This window comes from Achroia grisella, unplaced genomic scaffold, assembly GCF_030625045.1.
Source record: "Achroia grisella isolate CSIRO2021 unplaced genomic scaffold, CSIRO_AGI_Agris_v1 utg660, whole genome shotgun sequence".
Lineage (NCBI taxonomy): Eukaryota > Metazoa > Arthropoda > Insecta > Lepidoptera > Pyralidae > Achroia > Achroia grisella.
Window position 1 is genome coordinate 3,826,518 of NW_026712984.1, and position 20,449 is coordinate 3,846,966.

Here is a 20,449-nt window from a genome sequence, read left to right on the forward strand (position 1 = left end):
TCTACATATAGTCCAAAAGAAGCTGTAAATGGAACATTACAGTATATGATGTAGTACTAATGCAATGCTTATCACGTTTTCAGGACGATGTTGAACAAACACGGTGCCACGCGTTACGGAAATAGTTTGTACTCTCGTATAACAAGACTTCATTATGAGCAGTGCTGTCGCGTGGAGGGTGCAGAGGGGGCGAGGGGGTCTATAGCTCTACGGCATACCAAAACTTCATTTTTATGTATAAAATAAAACTGCATGGCAATAGATAATAATAATAATAATAATACCCCTGGACAATTCACACAACGTCACTTATTTACGAGTACATGGTAAGCAGAGCTTGTGTTATGGGTACTAGACAAGTCATATAAATACTTAGATATTTCTATTTAAATACATAATATATATATAATACACCAAGGTCGATACAAACAATCATAATCATGAACACAAATATTTGCACCGTGCGAGGAAGCGATCCCGTGACCGTCGGAAGTAAAGCGGTGTGCTAAACCGCTAGACCACCAAGATCGTCTTTATTAATGTAACAAAATTAATAGTTATTCAATTATTTGCATTGATAAACTACCCGATTCGTTTAAAATTAATATACGAATAAATTATATTTCAAATTATACTCTTAGAGACATATCCAACTTAAAATTCATAGCGCTGACAATGTTATCTGATTGAACAGAGATTAAGTGCGTTTCTATGTTGATTGTCGCATTCCTAATCCTTGTTAATGTAAATCCAATTAAAACAATATTTATTTAAAAGAGCAACACACAAGTTTCTTGCTCATTCCTCTTGTAATGAGTCTTTCAAAAGTGCTTATATTAAGTTTATTTGAATAAAGATTATATATATATTATATAGATTATACTATTTCTATTTCTACATATATCGAGCAAAATTAAATGAACTAAATTATATATCTTATAGTCATATTTCGAGTTGTATACTTATACACGCGTGATTGTAAAAGCGCCTAACGGATTTCTTAGCTAACATAAGAACAACGCTTTAGCAACAACAATATTGCAGTACCATTACTATGTATTCACATAAGTGCCTACACTGTATCAAATATGGACTGAAGGTGAAGTTTTGTGTGCTTCGTCTGAGTAAGTACTATTAATTTCCTCTGTGAAACTACACTATATTTCTTGTCATATTTTAAAGATACGGAACCATGTCATTGTGATTTACTACTCTTACTTAGTCCAAAACCGCGGGTTCGATTCCTCGCACGGTACAAAAATTGATCTTCATGAGTATGATTGTTTGTATTGGTCTAGGTGTTTTCTATGTATATCATTGTATATATTACAAAAATTTAGGTATCTAAATATTTATATCACTTGTCTAGTATCCAGAACATAAGTTATGCTTAATAAGTTGAATTATAATTAATTGGGTGTTTCACCTGCATGAAATTTATAGCCTATGTGTTATTCTGATTTATAACCTATATTACTGTTAAATTATAGATACAACATATTCTATCATCATTTCGTCCTAATTCCTCTAGCTATATTGACATTTAATCAAACACACAGACAAATAGACTAACACAAGAATAGAATTTTGGCCTCGTCTCTATTTTCCGATTTTAAATATAGAAGAAGAGAAAGATTAGAGTCAAAACAAAAATCCGCGACTAGTATTTACATTTAAATATATTTAATGACTTAAATGCTTTCTATGTACATGTATAGGTAAGTAGTAATTGTTTCATAAGTTACCTGACATATTGGTAGTGAGCTAACTTTTGTTATTATATTTCAGTTCTAATCATTATTGCTTATAATATAGTTTATATTCATTGTGTGGCTGAGTACGAAATGTTTCCCGGTTTCGATACTTCAAATCGTAATACAACTGAGATGGAATTGGATCTCAACAGCAAATCTGTGAAAATAAACACCACAAATAATCAGGTAAGAGTCGGTAAAAGATCACAAATATGTATTTGCTTCATGTAAATTGTCTGTTACGTACATGATAGAATAGTATAGTATTGTTTTATCAATATCTAGCTACTCGCTCCTTCGTACGTCTGTACATGTATTATATATAAAAACCTTCCTCTTAAATCACTCTATCTATTAAAAAAACTGCTTCAAAATCCATTTAGTTAAAGATTTAAGCATACATAGAGACAGACAGCGACAGCGACTTTATTTTATACTATGTAATGATAAATAAAAACAAAGCTCAAATATTTACAAAGGACATTTATAGAGACGTCACTAATACACACTTATAGATTCATTAGAGACCTGTATGGGTTTTTTTTTTTTGTGGATGATAATGGAATGGTGCACCCTCCTGCGCTAACGGTTTACGCTGGCGGGGCACCAGTGGAGGATGATAAGATGAGCATGAGGTCAGGTCAGTTAGCCCATCGTGACAAATTCACCAGGAATTTAACACGATGGTTTCCAGGGGGAACCGCGTGGAGGTCGAGCTGACAAAGTACATTGTTAGCAATGGGGTTGTCAATCCACATTACTAACAATCCCCTTCCCCCCACCTGTATGGGGTATCGCAGGCGTCACACGAAGACGAAAAGTTTGTGGTGCTGTTTATGTATATAAGCGACAGTTTCCACTTACCATTGGGTGGGCTTGTTCGTCGTTCTAATTATAATACATACAATAAAACTGACCGATCACTGCTGCACACTTATAAAAGAGCATGATGCCATATTTTGACTAGGTGGGCCGAATATGCATGTTCCCATTTACATAAAAATAATAAGTAAATGAAGATTTTCCTAGGTTTTCATTTCATTATTTCATTTACTTATTATGTTTCATGGTCACTGTAATGGAGAAACATTATTGAAGTACCAACTTTAAATTGACTTATATTTTAGATTATACTCGCAATCACTACAGCAGGAGAGAACGTATCCTTATCGTCCACAGTAACTTCACCCTGTGTTGAAAAAGAGAAACCGTCTAATATCGGTCCGTATGAAGTACCAACTCAGCAGGATTTAATTCTACTCATTCGTAAGACTCTGTCTGACATGTTCAAGAGCTACAACGAGAAAGCTTTTTATTTACTAAAGGATATCAAAGAGGTAACTAAATTTTATCCGAGAGTTCTATTTTTAAGTCGCGTAAAAATCTGCAAAAGATTTCTACCCACCAAAAGACGATGGTGTGTGGGTTTTAATCACTAAAAATTACTGGGTATGGATTAAATTGTTAAATATTTCTTTGTAATTAATTTCCAACAAATCTTACCTAGTTATAAAATAGAAAATATAAAAAAAAAACTTGTTTGAGTACTCTTTTACTTATGTATGTAACAGAGAGATTAATATTATTTAAAAAAGAGAGCGTTTTTTTACTCATCTCACAGAACGCTCAAACAAGTTGTTTAGTCGTAAATGGTTAACAACTGGTGCTCTGTCGCTAATATAATAACGCTCATCATATCATCCTCCATTGTTGCTCCGCCAGCGTATACCGTTAGTGAACCATTTCCTGTTTTCAACGAAAAATCTTCAGCTTCCTAGAATCATAGTCCTTCCATAGGTTTGAAATGCCTTTGGCCATCGCTCCATTTTTTGTTTGGTAAAGCAGTACTGAAGCAGACCTCAAGCAATTTTATAATTTATCTGTGACAGGCAACTAAAGCAACATCGGACATTGAGAAAAAATGCCGAGGAAATAAATATGAATACAGAAAGTGTGTGAAGAAAGTGAGCAGTCAGTGCGAATTTATGACTAAGAATCTTGTTAGTTCATTAGAAAGGCAGAGGCATGATGTGAGCGAATTTACTAAGGTAAGTAAAAAAATAGTAAAATATTTCAGATGGATATGATAACAGGGTTACTGAGCTCTCTAAATTATGCTAGAATGCAATGATTACTCTCTGGCATTTTACTTGCGAATATATATATATATATTCTCTGATCAGTATGACTGATTTAATTGGTTACTCAATACAAATTATGTATTATTTTGACTGTTATTATTTTGTTGCTGCTTGTTTTATATTCACATAAGATTTTATGAGCTGCATAGCGTTTGTTTATGCGAAGGTCACGGTAAACTGATAAATCATTATATACACTCACTTTATTAAAAAATCTTTTCTATTCTTAAGCTTACCTAGTTTATTACCAAAGCCTAAATGTATTATACAATCATAGAAGTACCTAAGTATTATGATAACAATGAACGTTGTAAGCATTGCGAAACAGATTGTTTAAAATCCAGTCAAACTGGTTTTGAGATCAAAACAATGATTCAATAAATAGGTAACAAGCCTACGTGATGTGTCATGAATTTAAATCTCTATATGTAATATTATCAAGCTGAAGAGTCTATTTGTTTGGTTGTTCAAATATTATTTTTAGTATTCAATAGCCTATTTATGGAAGAGGGCTTTATACTATATGACATCAACCTATGACCAATAGCAGCATCTTCGCAATAATTTGTCACTTCTAGTACCTAATAGGAGATTGGTACCTAATTCCGTAAAAAAGAACGGCCCCTCCCTTCTTTTCTACGGAATTAGGTACCTAGTGTTAATATTGGAGAATAGAATTGAATAGAATAGAAAATCATTTATTCAAATAAACTTAATTTAAACACTTTTGAATAGTCATAACAATTTGTTTTTTATCTACCACTCGTTCGGAAAGCTGTCTTATCACAAGAAGAACGAACAAAAAACTTGCGTGTTGCTTTTAAATAATCCTTGTAAGTTTACATTTACTAGTCGAAACGTGTGAATACAAACTACCAACCAGCACTAATTTTTTGGGTCAAATATAAATATACAATAAGTAGTAGTAGTAGTAGTAGTAGTAGTAGTAGTAGTGATAAGAGCAGACCAGTCCCTACAAGCAGCACTCGTTCACGAGTATGACGGATGAGCCAGCCATCACAGCGCTCGACCATATTTTAGGGAGCCCAATGACCCGGCCCACCACGCCGCCACGAGCATGACTACTCATTCCACTCGACCACGTCACAGCTACAAAAATTACTATATGGTAGTTACAGTATTCGCATTTTACATGAGGATGCATGCGGCCATCAATACAAAAGCCGCTACGCTATCATATATCAAGAAAGCAGTATGAAAAATAAATTATAACGTTGTCCGCAAATAAACTTATTGCTATCTATTAGCAATGTGCGCTTTAGACCGGCATCCACACTATGCTCCCTGAAAGTTATAAAGCCGGCCATCCATATCCCATCAAATGGTATATGCAGACAGCGCAATAATGGTGTACCTAATGTCACCGTTTACCATAACCGCAAGCGGAAGCACCATTCCATTACCATCCATTAAAAAAGTCAGTGGCATTGTCTATTTTTCAGGGTAACATTTGTAATATGTCATCCATGAAAGCAGACCCCCTGCAACTGGTGAAAACATTAGCAATGGAAGAAGCAAGCTTGGAATTTTCGCTCCCTGGATTTTTAAGATTACTCAACTCATGTTCATTTCATTGTAGGTACGTAAGTACTTTTGATTTTTTATTTCACACAAGTTTGCTCCAGTAAATCGTATGTTTTTCAGGTAACTTGTATATTTATAAAATAATATTTTTTTTAGTGTTTCCAACAACGAAATAGGAAAAACGCCATCTCGACACATGTCTGACCAAGAGTTGGTAATTAAACACTTTCTGACTAAAAAGAACTACATTCAACTTCTAAAACCTTAATAGCCGTTGAAATTAGCAACGAATGATGTATCAAAACGTATTATTTTATATGGCCACACCGACAATCGATCGAGCTTTCACGAGTTTCACATACCAATGGATAGATGGAGTGACTATCAATGAACTTTTGACGTGAACTTGATTGCAACTTGAATAACTTAACCAAAATATCTAAGCTTTTTATGTGATGCGAATAGTGATAACCGTGTGAGTTGATATAAAACTGTAATCAAATTAAAATACAATACGTGAGAAATGTTTATATTATTTTAGAACCCAAATTCAGTGACATTTTGGATGCTATTACTAAACTAAGCAGAAATTCTTCGAGTTTGGGTAAGTTATAGTATTAATTGAGTAAATAAATATAATTTTATTTAAAAATAATAATAAAGTCTACCTGATTATGACCATTAAGAATACTACATATAAGTATCGGGGATAGAGAAGTAGGTAACTAGAATAGTGAAGTAGGTAACTTTCATTAGTACATCATATGAACTTAATAACAAATATAATAACTATGTTTAGGTTTAACGTACTTACCAATTATAGTGTAAAAACATTAATATCTATATTTTTAAAGTAGTGATTGTTATATGTATATGAGAAGTAAAATAAAAATATTAAATGTTACAATAGCTCTGGTTTAAAATATGTACAGTTTTTTATATTAATACTTAAGAAAGTAAGCACTTATTTAAATTATCCATAATCATGTATATACTAAATTATTCCACTTTGATTTTATTATTATGATGGTATAATAATATTATTTAAACCTACATATGGATACAAACAAATAAAAATATCTTTTATCTGTTTGTAATTTCAAATTAACAACTTTCCACTAAATGCATATGAAAATATATATGGTACTTTATATTTTATCTTTGTCTGTCTGTTTGTTCTTGCTAATCTCTTACAGATGGACTGTTTTTGACAAGACTTCCAATCTCAGATACCTAATGTTATAAGGAGTAACTTAGGCCTACTTTAATTTTATAAATTTTATTTAATTTAATAAAATTACATTCAATACTGATGAAGTTGCAGGTAATAGTTATAATATATACATGGCTTACATTTTAAATTTCTATTTGTATCACATGGAATCTGATTGTGAAACAATGACCACTCAATTTATATCAATCATTTCCCTTTTATATATTCATGGTTCAACATAAGTTTTATTTAATATATTTTAAAACCCTTATTAATTGATAACCCCTAGTTTTGTAGTAGAGTGCAAGGCAAGTACTTAGTAATATGTATATTTCTATCGAAAATTATACTACTTGCAGTTTCTACATCATACTAGTCTTTTATTGAATACTGACAATTATTGCAAGATTTAAAAAAAAAATTAAAATTATATTAAACTAACTTTTTACTTCATATAGTTTTTCATATAGACAGATTTTTTTTTGTCAAAACTATATCTTCCCATTCATATGGTTAATACTGTATTAAACATACATGCATATTAAACATACATATGCATGTGTTAAGTACGAAAATAAAATAATTTATCAATATTAAATGTAAATACAAAACAGTGGAGTAACTTTTTGTAGGTATATTCTGGTGCAAGTTGTATAGTGTGAACTATTTCCTGCAATATACAGTAACTATATCCTTTATTAACAATTAAGTATTTTGTATATAACATTTTTTAACAATACTAATAATAATATAGATACTACACCATCATGTTACATCCCATGTGTTGCAATATGTAATTTCACCTCCATACCTCTTTCCTGAAAGTCTACTAAATAAGCTCCTTGAAGACAGATAAATAGTTTATATTTCATGTTACAAACGATATATAGGTAGGTTTAATTGTTATATTTTAAAAGGTAAATAAATCTTAGAAATTTATTTACTTAGAAATTTTTATTTTTAATTTACTTAGAAATTTATTACTAAATTATTTTAAAGATCACATAGTATAAGATCGCAATATAAAATACATAGTTTAATGCAATGAACACATTGTCTGTACATGCTCTCAACATAGTTTTTTAACCAATTTCTGATACATGATATATATATATTCATAACATTAATTCCAGATTGATTTGGCAGGCAAATGTTATTTATCAATACTTCGATTTATAAATATAATTAGTAATTATCTGACAAAAATAATAGTAATATACATATATAGTATATCATGAATTTCATTCTATATTATTTCACAAGAATTGTTGTAGAACATGTATACCTATTATAATATTTATTATTAACAATTAATACAATACAATGTTATATCCTAAAACGATTAAACTAATGTTATTTTTCACGCCTCTTATGTTTGTCATGTTTGTCATGATTATCATTGTATTTCTTGGACTTTTTAGATTTCTTTGTTTTATGTTTCTTTTTCTTTTTGTCACATTCTGAGTCACTGCTGTCTGATGTTGATGATGATGATGATGATGATGAACTCGAAGTACTGCTTGAACTGGAGGATCTATAAGAAAAAACCTTTTAATTGATGCTCAAACCCATTGTTGTGACTCAATATTAAATATTATAAATTACATATTTAGAAATAACTATTATTCCCTAACTTCACTACATATCTGACCTTTTTGTTTTCGTAAATACATACATATTATATATAGAAAACACCCAGACCAAAACAAACAATCATACACATTTATACAAATATTTGCACCATGCGAGGAATCGAACCTGCCACCATCGGAAATAAGGCAATATGCTAAACCACTAGACCATCAAAGTCGTCCATCTTTTAAGTAACTACTTCAACTTCCAAAGCGAGCTCTATAAAACATCCCTTGGTGAGAGTACAAGGTTAAATGTTTATCCTCAATATTAAATACTTACGTAGATCTTTTCCTCTTTTTAAGTTTCTTCTTCTCCTTGGCCTTCTTCAACTTCTCTTGTAATTTCTGCCGTAACTCTGCTTCCCGTAAACTCTGCAGGGGTGTTGCGTACTCCTGCTCGCTATCACTACTTGTGCTGCTCACATCTAGCACAATCTCTTTGTTTGGGTCCACCTGTTAACATGATTTTATCATTAACCAATAACCAACAGAAGTTAGATTTACATCCAATACAATTATATATATTTAATTCTATATTTTACAGTCACACTTTACAATATTGTCTGTATTAGTACCTCTGTTTCACCTATTTTAGCCATATAATGACTTGATGTCTAGTTTCGTTCATGTATATAGGTAACTAGCTATTCCTGCAGTTTCATGCATGTAAAATTTAGAGCCTGTGTATTATTCTGATGTATTACACCCAACTTACATATCTCTTTAAATTATAGGCTATGTGTTACTCTGATGAGATGATGAATGAAACTTTACAATAATACAAAGTTTCATTAAAATCCATTCAGGAGTTTTTGGGCAAAAGAGTATCAAACATCCATCTCATCCATCCATCCACACTCACAAACTTCAACATTTATAATATTAGTAAGATGGTTGTCAATTAGCATTAGTTGGGCTTGCTTACTTTTCCAATTAAAACAAACATAAAGCCGCGAATTACTACTACTTGTAGACAAGTCTATCAATTTAAATAGATATATAAAATTATTATGAAATACACCAAAAGATTCATATATAGAAGAATAGATATTTTGAAGCATAATTAAAAACATATTAAATTTTTCACTATTTTAATATATGTTGAGAATGGATGCATTTTTGTTATTCTTTCATACAAAAACTATTGGGTACATAGGAATGACATTTGGTATACTTGATAATATTCTAAATTAAAACAAGATTAAAGAAAATGTTACTCGAATACACACGGTACAAAGCCGCTGTATTCTGCTATTAGATAATAAAAAGGTAACTTACTTTAATAAAGTTTCTACATTGGAATGTTAAGTGGCCAGCATAACCACACTTTTTACAAGCTGCTCTCGAAGATTCCTTGCCAAACTTGTTGACTAAATCTAAATTAGACATATTTATACAAAACGTATATGTACTTAACTAAATAATATAAATAATATTTTATAAACCAAGCAAAGGTAACAAAATTCACTACTAAAACTGATTGTTTGTCATCAAATTTCGATGAACACAAAAATTCAGTGTTGCCAAGAGCATATATGTCAAAAATTACTATTTTAGAGATTTACAATTTTTTTCTATAACAGAGTCATTATTGGTGTTTGTGACAAGGAAAACTAACGAATGACCATCAATTAAAAAAGAGGACTGTTTTGCCAAGTAACATACATTTTACGATTAAATAATACTAAATTCTGAAATTTGTTTTCATAATATTTACGATTTCAATTTTATTTATTCTGAAACTAACATTTATGACAAATTGAAATTCAGTAATTCAATTTTAATATTATCAAAAACTAAACAAATACTAATATAATTATATATTACGTGATATGGTGAAAAGTTACAATTTTGTAGTAAATCATCGTATTGGGCAACACTGCTACACTGGCGTTTCGTTACTGCATGTTAGGAGACATTCTACTTTCACCAACGAAACGCCGGTTATGCAGTGTTGCCAAATAGGAAAATTTTACAGCTTTGAGAAGTATGAATGAACTACGCAAACTGTTAAAACTTGATACATTACTACACACGTATGCTACTTATTATGGATTTTTTAAAAGACTTCCTTTACAAAATCTAACAAACTCAATCCGCCTCTACATAAGTATATAAAGCTAATATGTACAATAATATTATACGTGCGAAAATAACTCTGTCTGTTTGTAGAGCGCTTTCACGCTAAAAGTACTGAACAGAAAAATAAAATTTGGTATACAGATAGTCTAAGGACGAATATAACTACTTTTAAATTTAGGATACTTTTTAATGCTAAAAAATGGATGTAAGGGAAGATGAAAGGTCATATGAAAGTATCGGCATTTTGAAAGCTAGAAGCTTGGATCTTATTTTTTTTACTGTTAATTAAATATAACATTTAAAGTTTGTAAAAATTTTGCCCTTAAGGGGATAATATAAAATATGGTATGAAAGTTCATCCTTTTTGAAGCTAGAACTTTTTTCTTTGGCTTTTTGGGTTAGATTATTACATATTTTCTATATTTAGTGAAAGTGCACAGCTAGTAAACTATATATGTACAATCAGATAGGATGTACACGCGGATTTTACGAAGTTATAAAGTTGACCTTTGTCTATGGTTATCGAGGGTAGGTCCGAAACATACCACTATGAAAATTCAAAGCTTACTTTAGAATTGTATTATATTTGTTTAACAGCTAATAATGTGTAAACGGAAGACCTTCAAGACAATTAGTCAAAGGAAATGATGAGAAATGGCGGAGTTTCTGCCCCTGTGCGACGTGTTGTTCAACGTGATCTCATTGGCGGGCTACTTCTGTGACGTGGTTTTCGACGTCGTTATGGGCTACGCGTTGCTCGAGCGAGGGTACAAGGGCAGCTTCGCTGCGGCTATATCCATTGTCGTAACGTCGCTGCTAATTTCTCAGGTTTGTCTGAAACATTTTTACTTAAAGTGTTTTGTTTGACTTAAAGTGTGACCGACGACTTATTTTGATCCAATATAATAATACCCATATTTTGTCCTAACCAGGTGTTGTCTCTCCGTTGGTACTTGCATGTAAGGTGGGCCAACGAGGATCGGAAAGGCCGGCCGCCGTGGCTCCCCATTGTGCTGCACTGTCTACAACTGGGGGTACTGTGGCGGTACGCTCGTCTCCTAGTACCCGTTGAGTTACGGCGCGTCAAACATCAAGTTAGAGATTTGTGTAAGTGATCATGTATATGCTTTATATAACGATAAATTCGTAGTTTTAAATACTTACCAACTATAATTTATTTATAACTAAGTGAGCTTAACAGTCTCCCAATATGCCCACTTAGGAAGATAATATACAAATACATACAATTATAAACAGTAATTACACAAGAAAAACAAAAGAGAAAAAAAAAACAATAATAATAATAATACCTAATCTCCATTTAACATACTACCTAAATAATCCACTGCCATCCTAATATATAATAGTAATAATACCTCTGTACAATTCACACAATGTCATCTAGTCCCAAGGTAAGCAAAGCCTGTCTAATGGGTACCAGACAACAGATATAAATACTTAGAGCCGAGACTACCAGAGTAGCAAAAACACCTCGCAGAAGCGCAAAAGAAGACGTAGGAGGGTCTTCACAAATATATCACTGTTCACCAAGAATTTGTTTGTTGTGCAGCCACAACCTAACTGTAAATATTACTGTAAAATTTCATCAAAATAACATATTTTAGTAGTAGTTTTTACGAGAAAGAGTACCTAACAAACATCCACATCAAAATATCTTTATTCATATAGTTTTATTACAGACTCTTATGATATGTCAAATCTACGGTCAGATAGGAATGCTTTTGAGATGAGAAGAACTGACAAGAAACACGGCTCGTATTCTTTTCAAAAATGTGTCTTACATGTTCAATAATAGATTCATTTTTAATTCAAGTTTGGGACAATAGTTTGACCACCAACATATCCTATAGCAATTTTGTCAAAAGCAAATAGTATATCAAAAGCAATAATCTGTGTTCGTAACCCGAATCGACCATTCTCTACAAGCAGCACTCGTTCACGAGTATGACGGATTCGTCCATCTATACTCACAAGCTTTTGCGTTTATGATGTTAGTAAGATTTTGATATTCACAGGTATGCTGCGTTTGGTGCACGCGTTCTGCGAGGCGGCACCGATGTTGCTATTACAGCTGCACATATTCTTCAAAGAGACACTGGAACCCACCAATGAGCTGGGGGTGAGCTCTGAACCTAGCATCGACGAGTCAACTGGTAACATAGCTTCTTTTCGCGTTATACTACTTGCTCTGAGGTTCAATAGTCTTCTTAATCCAATATTGAAATAATGCAATTTCTCTTGATGAAATATGTCAATTTTTTTTACTTATTTCAGGATACTAATGACCCATATTATAAATTAGCTTTGCCCGCGATTTATTCGCATAAAATTTTGCCTGTGTTATTCTGATGGATAAGCTATATCACTGTAAAATTTCATCAACATCCATTCAGTAGTTTTTGCGTGACAGAGTAACAAACATTCAACCATCCATCTATATTCACAAACATTCGCGTTTGTAATATTAGTAAGATGTAATACATAGGAATGGTCCTAATTATCTAATTATATTTGTTATATACTAATGTGGATGGTTATAAAGGCAGAGGAATGCAGAAAAAAGAATCGATGCACTATGTGAAAGATGATATGGCAAGAAAGGAAGTGAATAACGAGTGACTGGCAACAGTGATGAATTGATGAGAAAAACCTATCATCTAAATGAATGCAATTAATATAAGCACTTTTGAATAGTCAAGTTTTTTTATTCTACCGCTTATTCGGAATGCAGATTCATCGCAAGAAGAATAAGCAAGAAACTTGTGTGTTGCTCTTTTAAATAAAAGGAATAAGCAAATGATGATTAAAGTATTAATTCTAGTATTCATTTTAGTATAGGTTTTGAATATATAATACAAAAAGAACTATTAAATAACTAAAAAACATTACAGCTAACAAGGCGTTTGCGGAGTTGAACGTGATATCGGCGTCTCTCTCACTCTTCTCCGTGTGTTGGGCGCTGGCCAGCTTCAGCAAGAATGTGCGTCTCCAAAACGTGCACAGACTCGTGTTGACATGGCTCGGAGTGATATTCCAGGTACGTAATGTTTTAATAATAATAATAGCTATCATCTTCTATTGGAAATTGTCGTTATCGAGTGATATGATATATATATATCAATAATAAGATAAAGAGCAACACACAAGTTTCTTGCTCGTTCTTCTTGTGATGAGACAGCTTTCCGAACGAGTGGTAGATAAAAAACAAATTGTTATGACTATTCAAAAGTGCTTAAATTAAGTTTATTTGAATAAATGATTTTCTATTCTATTCTATTCTAATAAAGAAATCGATAAATTATATTCTTCCAGTTCCTTTGGCGTTTGGGCACTATTTCGGCACGGATGTGCGCGCTCACCGTCTACGCTCTAGTCTATGAATACTGGGTCTTCTTAGTCATAGGTAAGAATTGTAGCAACTAACATTGTTTTATGTACATAAATTATTACTAATATGATATTAGCAACGATGACGAACAAGTGAGACAGCTCGAAAGATCTACAAAAAAATTACATGCACGACTACTACAAACATTCTAGCGTCCTTCGAGCTGGATTTCAATAGGCGATGTTTATAAAATTAAAATCGCTGAAGTAGACTTAGGGATAAATATGCCAATAATGATGTTCGCGTGAGTTCTATTTTTTCTTTTATTGTAACTGAATGATCGAGTGAACTATTGGACCACCTGATGTTAAGTGGCAACCATCCCATCTATATATATATATTATATATTTTATTTTAATTAATTTTAATATTTATTTTTGTTATTATTTTTTGTATGTGTAATTTGTGTCTGTACATACTAACATTAATATGTAATACTAACAAAATGGGTAAACATATTATTATAATATTGAACAGCACTACGAAATTTTCGTCATCCTGTGAAGCTAGGTATAACCCATGTACGTTCCAGAACATGCTTCGATATTTTATTTGTTATTAACAAGTGAGCCTAAGTTAACATTTTTTATTTCAGGTCTCCACTGGGTGTCAATGTTTCTCTGGTTGATATCGCCTAAGAACGTGTTCCACGGAGAACGCATCAGTCGGCCGCGGAAAGCATATCTCTCCGCGCTTATTGCCTTCGTATACGTATTCGCGTATATCAATCTACAGGAACTCAATCATAGACAAAAAATGGTAAGAAATATACCGTGACCATTTAAATTAGATAATATGGCTCCTGTTTTAAGAATTATAAAATCTGAAGGGAACTTAGTAAATCGCTATAAATCTATTCTAATATTGTAAGATTCAGAAGTTTGTTTATTCGTTTATTTGGTTGGACGCACTAATTTCAAAAAATACTTTAAAAAATCTGTTACTGTTAGATTGTCCATATATCAAGGAATATAGGTTATTTGACACCTCTCTATGACCAATAGGAACGAAGCATCAATCATCATCAAGAAAAGAGAGGTAGTCTTTTATGATGCATACAAAGTTCCAGGGGTCACTTATTAGAAGTAATCAAAATTTATCATGTACACTTTACTCAGGTGACGTTCTACTGCGTGATGTGCGTGGAGAACTGGGTGCTGGTGGGCGCGTGGTGGTGGTCGGGCCGGGCCCGGTCGTCCGCCGCCGCGCCCGCTCCGCTCGCTGCGGCTCATGCACTCGCCTTCCTGCTCGGGCTGGCCTTCATGCTGCTCTACTACAGGTTCTATGCTTGTCTCACTTACAATTTTGTTATTCCGACTGCTCCAATGCTGTTGGCCGCAGCTGACCTATACGGCTTCACCAAACGGTAGTGAGCGAGTGCAGAGGGCACTCCAAACCCACGGAAGGACTTATGGAGCGGCTGAAGGCCAACTCCCGCCTGACGGATATGACTAGTCTGAGAGCACCGCTGTGGATTCGATCCTCGGCTCAGGCCGTCGTAATTTTAATTCCTCTTCGAATTGAACGGGAGATCGATCGGAGAGGACTTACAACTATGCCATCTGAAGGGAAGGCGATTGTTAATAATAAAATAAAAAAAAAAATTCATGTAGGACATTTTGAAAGATCAAATTAAATATCTTAAAATCTGATCATAGCCATAAGGCTGATGGCAGATAAAAAGAGAAAAAAGAAAAAATGTAAGTCATTTTAGCCGCTTGAACGACACGTTTTTTGTATTAATATTTTTGTCCTACTGTCCAGTTCAGTATACAGATGTAAATTAAGAAAAACTGAGTTTTTTTTTATTTACCAAAATATACTGTCAAATTGTTCTCTCAGTAATTTTACCAAGAAAATATTTCATTTTCAATGGAAAATAACTAGAAAAAATACATATTCCACTATGGTTCACTAGAACAATTGCAATGAACTACTTTATCATCAAATGATGATGATGTACTGTAAGTTACCGTTACCGGAATGTAAGTATCGGAACTCTGTAATAACGCAATGTAATATCATCGTGTTTTAACAACATTGGTATGGTTTTGTAGGCTAAATCATTAGTAATAACTACAGTATATACATGTATATATTACAGGTACTTCCACGTGCGAAGATTAGGCTACATGCTCGGCGAGCACCAACAAGGCACTAATAGCACAAGCGCATCGTCGCAGAATAAAAACGGTATGCCAAATACAGCACTTAGTTGTTTTTTGTTTGTATTTCAGTCGGTGCCAACACCGACCTTCCATAAAATCTTTGCACCACCGATTGTTGACTATGCACCAAGTTTTAAGTTCGTTTTTTATTGGTGGTTTTATCTACTGTGCTCGCCCTTTTTCAAAGTTCGCTACCTAGTGAGGGATAATAATTGAAGGATATTCTTAGGAACGATGGTTTTTATCTCCTCATGATAGCGTGTATACCTACTTTACAAAGTAGATATTTTGTTTATTCATGAGTAGGCTACAACCACATAGGATGTGTAGTGGCGATTCCTCTTCTTCTCTGGCAAAATCTGCAGATTTTGCCAAACAAAGGTCTAATTTCGCCATGTGTTTTTCAATTTGCAGTGACCATTGACTGTCCTAGTCCACCTTATGTACCTTTGTATAATCTAAATAACCGTCAATAAACACCAAATTTAGAAAATAAAGAAAATTATTTATACGATTAAAAATATAAGCATAATATAAAGCAGCTTGCTGTGTGACAGTGATATGAAAGATTACGGATTTAGTCATTCAAAGTTGCAATACATGAGGGGTATATGGGTGCCACGTGATAACCTGAAATCTTTAGCGCTGTTCATGTATTTAGGCGATGGTTTCTATCTACTTATTGAATGTTATTTGAATGGCAAACAAGCGGACGGCCCATCTGATGTTTGTAACCGTCGTCTCCACACATGAACTCCCTACGATATCACGTTATCACATGACCCCGGGTGATCATGCATTGCAATTCCAGTGATCTAAGATGTTATGCATATTAGTGTAATGTGAGTTCAGTCAGGGCAGATACACTGCCTAATCGAGCCGTGGAGTTTTGTATGCATCACAAAAGATTGCCTCTCTCGTAAGTGAAACTCTGATCAACTACTTTTTAGCTTCAACAATAAATAAAATTGTTCTGGAGTTTCGATAACTTTTTTTTATTCAGCTGTAATATTATTACTTTTTTTTGCTGTTTACACAATATCTAATATTTCTTGGCCGTCTACTTGCTTCCAAGCAAAGGCTTCCTCTAATCTTTTCTATTCTGTTCCGTCTTCAGTGATTCGGGTCCATAGTTTTCCTACGGTTTTAACTGTTTCATCTTCCCATCTTCTATTTGGTCGTCTGTTTTCTTTTGTCATTGTTTTAGGTACCATTAAAAAACACATATATCTTTCCGTTTCTTTTCTATAACTTGATGTGTGTTAATATATTTCTCAATATATTATCTTCAGGGAAACCTGGACAAACGGATAACACAACGATACCAGGCGTGTTTAACTGTCGGTTCACGAATCCAGTCAATAATAGCACAGCCAACGGACGCAAGAAGAAGAAACCCACTTCGTTCGTGCCGCCGCCCGCAGCGCCAGCTGCTGCTTTCTGGAGAAGACCTCTGCCGGCCGCTCATAATCACCATGTAAGATACGAATGTGGAAAATAATCTATTATGGAAAGAAATCGATTAATCAACAATCGACTTTTTTTATTAAATTTTTCATCCAATGTACCTACATAAACTCCCATAGGCCTAAATATTAGGGTTATAGAAAAATAATCATTATGGGAATATCGATTGACATTCATTAATACAACTATTTAATTAATAATCGATTTGTGGGTTTTATTTACGGGGATATTATAAACACTTGCACTCGGGTGTACTTATACTTCTGTTTCATGGCTCATTAGTATATACAAAACTCTAATTTATGTTACTTGTTACTTCTAGGGCAATAACTCTCTATCACACTAGAGGTATAATTAATTTTGAATATATAAATAAATAACTTACAGGGAGGTTCCTCTGAAAACGAAGGTTCAAGTGTCGGCTCACGCGTTAATATCCAGCAGAAACTACAAGAGAAGAAACAAAAGCAACTCGCTGAACTGAGAGTTATAGAAGAAGAGATCAAACAGGGGAAGCTGGCTAAGACCACGCCCGTTGCAGCCGAGGAAATATACAGCAGTCTCCAAAGACAGCCTATACCCAGGGCCAAAACACATGCGGAGCCACCGGCCTGGCCTAGTATAGAAATGACGCATTCCTATCAAAATTATCCCGTGGTACCCCACACTTGCAACATGTTATACCCAACGTACACAGAAATTAAACCAGAGTATGGAGTCGATAGTTTTCAAGCCACAGAAAACAACGCTTCAGACCTCAACGATTTAAAAATCCGAAGACTTCCGAACAGGTACGAAAATCCTCGAACCTTTTACGAAAACCCAGCAAATATGCGGAGTGACGTCACAAGGACGCCTCTCCGTTCGCCGAATTACTTGGCAATGGACGAGACGAGGAACTACGAGGCAAACGGTTGTAGTAGTCCTCGGAACGTAATGAATAGTAGCCCAAGAAACTATAATGCTGATGTCTCCAATAACAACTATGATTCTACAGCGTTGGACAAACCAAGGCTAACGCAAAACATTAATATTTATTCAGAAGAAAATAGACCTATGAGTGAATACACGAGTTTCTGCGAGAACGCCCAAGCTTATACCAAATATGAAGGAAAGGATGATTATACCTCCGCGTTACATAGTGCTTTAGCAAACGTTCAAAGTATAGACAATATACGAAATACATACAACGAGGCGGGTTGTACTCAGTACAATCAGAATTGCGAAAGAATGTTCCCTTACCCTGGCCTGGCAGGGAAGAAAATGGAACAAATAAGGAAAATGCAGAGGTGCCGAACTCCTGAGATTCTGCTGGCGCCGCTCTATTTGGAAGGATGCAATAGGCAGGTGTGCTGTCATTGGGGAGCACCATATACGTGAGTATCATACTAATTATATTTGACGGCCTCGGTAATCTAGGGGTATAATATAATTGTTAAGTATTTCTATCAATTGTCTAGTACCTACAACACAAGCTCTACTCAGCTTGGACTAAATAGCGCTGTGTGAATTGTCAAACAAAAATTACACTTATCGTGATATGCTGATACTAGCGATAATTGACATTTTGGAAAGTACTACATTAGAAAGTAGAATCAATGGATTTACTCTTTCACAAATTTATGTCGGACATCTCAAGATAACAGAAAATTGTATTAATAAAAGTATTGCAGAAAATGCGTTATATCATGATCTTTTTAAATTGTGGTAGAAACAGAAAGAAAGAGGAGAGTGGAGAGGAATCAGGTCCTGATGCGCCAGCTCGAGACACTCCGCGGCCGCCTTCAGACATCGACAGCCAGGTGCCAAATCAATTTAATCTCAAGTCCAATTTAAAGTTGCATACTTCTTAAAGAGCGTTCAATAGTGTGTTATTGTATTTTACTATTTTTTGTGACCACTCTTTAGCGCGTGATAGCGATGTTAATTAAAGTCATTTCACCTTTTAAAATTTTATTCCACTGATTTTATTTTCACATGTTTAAAATTTATAATTTAACAATAACTCTATTATTGTCTTTGCTCCGTTTTTGCAATGGAGGTCATCTAACTATAGATTAATTATTGCTATCTGGAGATACAAAAATCAAATCAAATTAATCGAGACTGATAGGGTCTTACATCTGCCCAGAATTAACAATAATAGTTTCTAGGACCAGTCATGTTACATTGGTAGCAATGAGGTCACTACTCCCAATTACTATCTCCTTCCCTATTAATAAGCTATAAAGAAATTCTGCATAAACTTACATTATTCTGCTTATGAATAACAAGACATTATGTTGGTTTATTCAGATCTCCCTGCCTCGTTCGTACACGTTACCTCGGGAGTTCCGGTACTGGCGGCGGAGGCCGAGACTGCGGGATGCACATGTGCCGAGCAACAATAGTAGTGATGGTATGTCCCTTTTCTATATACACTTTTAACATAAACAATATATGTATCTCATATACTCTCAATACATGTATCATGTGTATATAAAATGTTTGTGCCACAATATTATTTACCATGTACTCCAAAAAGGCTGGACCAATTTATAAAAAATTTATATTCATTAGATCTGAACATCAGCTACTATTTTTCATAATCCTAAATAGTGATAAAAGTTTTTAAGTCATTTCAATTTATATGGCAAAATATTGCGGGATCAGCTAGTATACATATTTAAATACAATTTTTTCAGGTGACGTAGACAGCGCTGATAACGACAGCGACCACCGATCAAACTGCTCCGCAGCCTCGCAGCTCCAAAGCCCGACCTATGCCGACAGTTATCAGTACAGGGAAGGACTACGACCAGAGGAACCTCGCTACAGCGAGTTGTACGCCGTGTGCCCAGTCGACCGACGGCCTAGGAGAGGCTTTAGGAAACAAGGACCCAAACCTGAGACCAAACTTTGACTATCACTGGACAATGCGGTGTTATATCTTAGTACATGTCTAAAGATTAGGGATGTGACATTATGTATAAAGAAATCGATTTTTATTATACTAATCGATTTGTCTAAAGTAATCTGTTCATGGGGCACTTGACC

The 20,449-nt window shown here is 33.9% G+C and overlaps 3 protein-coding genes across 5 annotated transcripts; 2 read left to right on the plus strand and 1 right to left on the minus strand.

The window, feature by feature from the left end:
* The first annotated feature begins 1,876 nt into the window (after positions 1-1,876).
* On the plus strand, positions 1,877-6,019 carry LOC131849571 (uncharacterized). 2 transcript variants are annotated; one of them, XM_059199663.1, is made up of 5 exons: positions 1,877-1,940; positions 2,882-3,091; positions 3,644-3,802; positions 5,359-5,495; positions 5,597-6,019. In XM_059199663.1, exons 1-5 carry the CDS (start codon positions 1,887-1,889, stop codon positions 5,706-5,708), a joined length of 672 nt encoding a protein of 223 aa, XP_059055646.1. In that variant the 5' UTR covers positions 1,877-1,886; the 3' UTR covers positions 5,709-6,019. The 2 variants fall into 2 exon arrangements, with proteins under 2 accessions (XP_059055646.1, XP_059055647.1); XM_059199664.1 differs by having other exon boundaries at positions 5,359-5,491; positions 5,597-5,697.
* LOC131849570 (uncharacterized) lies at positions 5,766-20,428 on the plus strand. Of its 2 annotated transcripts, none has more exons than XM_059199660.1 (14): positions 5,766-6,044; positions 10,967-11,197; positions 11,302-11,476; positions 12,406-12,543; positions 13,282-13,427; positions 13,703-13,793; positions 14,374-14,537; positions 14,897-15,057; positions 15,883-15,971; positions 17,239-17,423; positions 17,801-18,789; positions 19,125-19,215; positions 19,709-19,811; positions 20,098-20,428. In XM_059199660.1, exons 2-14 carry the CDS (start codon positions 11,024-11,026, stop codon positions 20,313-20,315), a joined length of 2,724 nt encoding a protein of 907 aa, XP_059055643.1. In that variant the 5' UTR covers positions 5,766-6,044; positions 10,967-11,023; the 3' UTR covers positions 20,316-20,428. The 2 variants fall into 2 exon arrangements, with proteins under 2 accessions (XP_059055643.1, XP_059055645.1); XM_059199662.1 differs by having other exon boundaries at positions 19,131-19,215.
* On the minus strand, positions 7,893-9,702 carry LOC131849778 (protein SREK1IP1-like). The gene is made up of 3 exons (XM_059199896.1): positions 9,566-9,702; positions 8,568-8,740; positions 7,893-8,187 (listed from the first exon to the last, which is right to left on the minus strand). Exons 1-3 carry the CDS (start codon positions 9,674-9,676, stop codon positions 8,007-8,009), a joined length of 465 nt encoding a protein of 154 aa, XP_059055879.1. The 5' UTR covers positions 9,677-9,702; the 3' UTR covers positions 7,893-8,006.
* Positions 20,429-20,449: the final 21 nt, after the last annotated feature.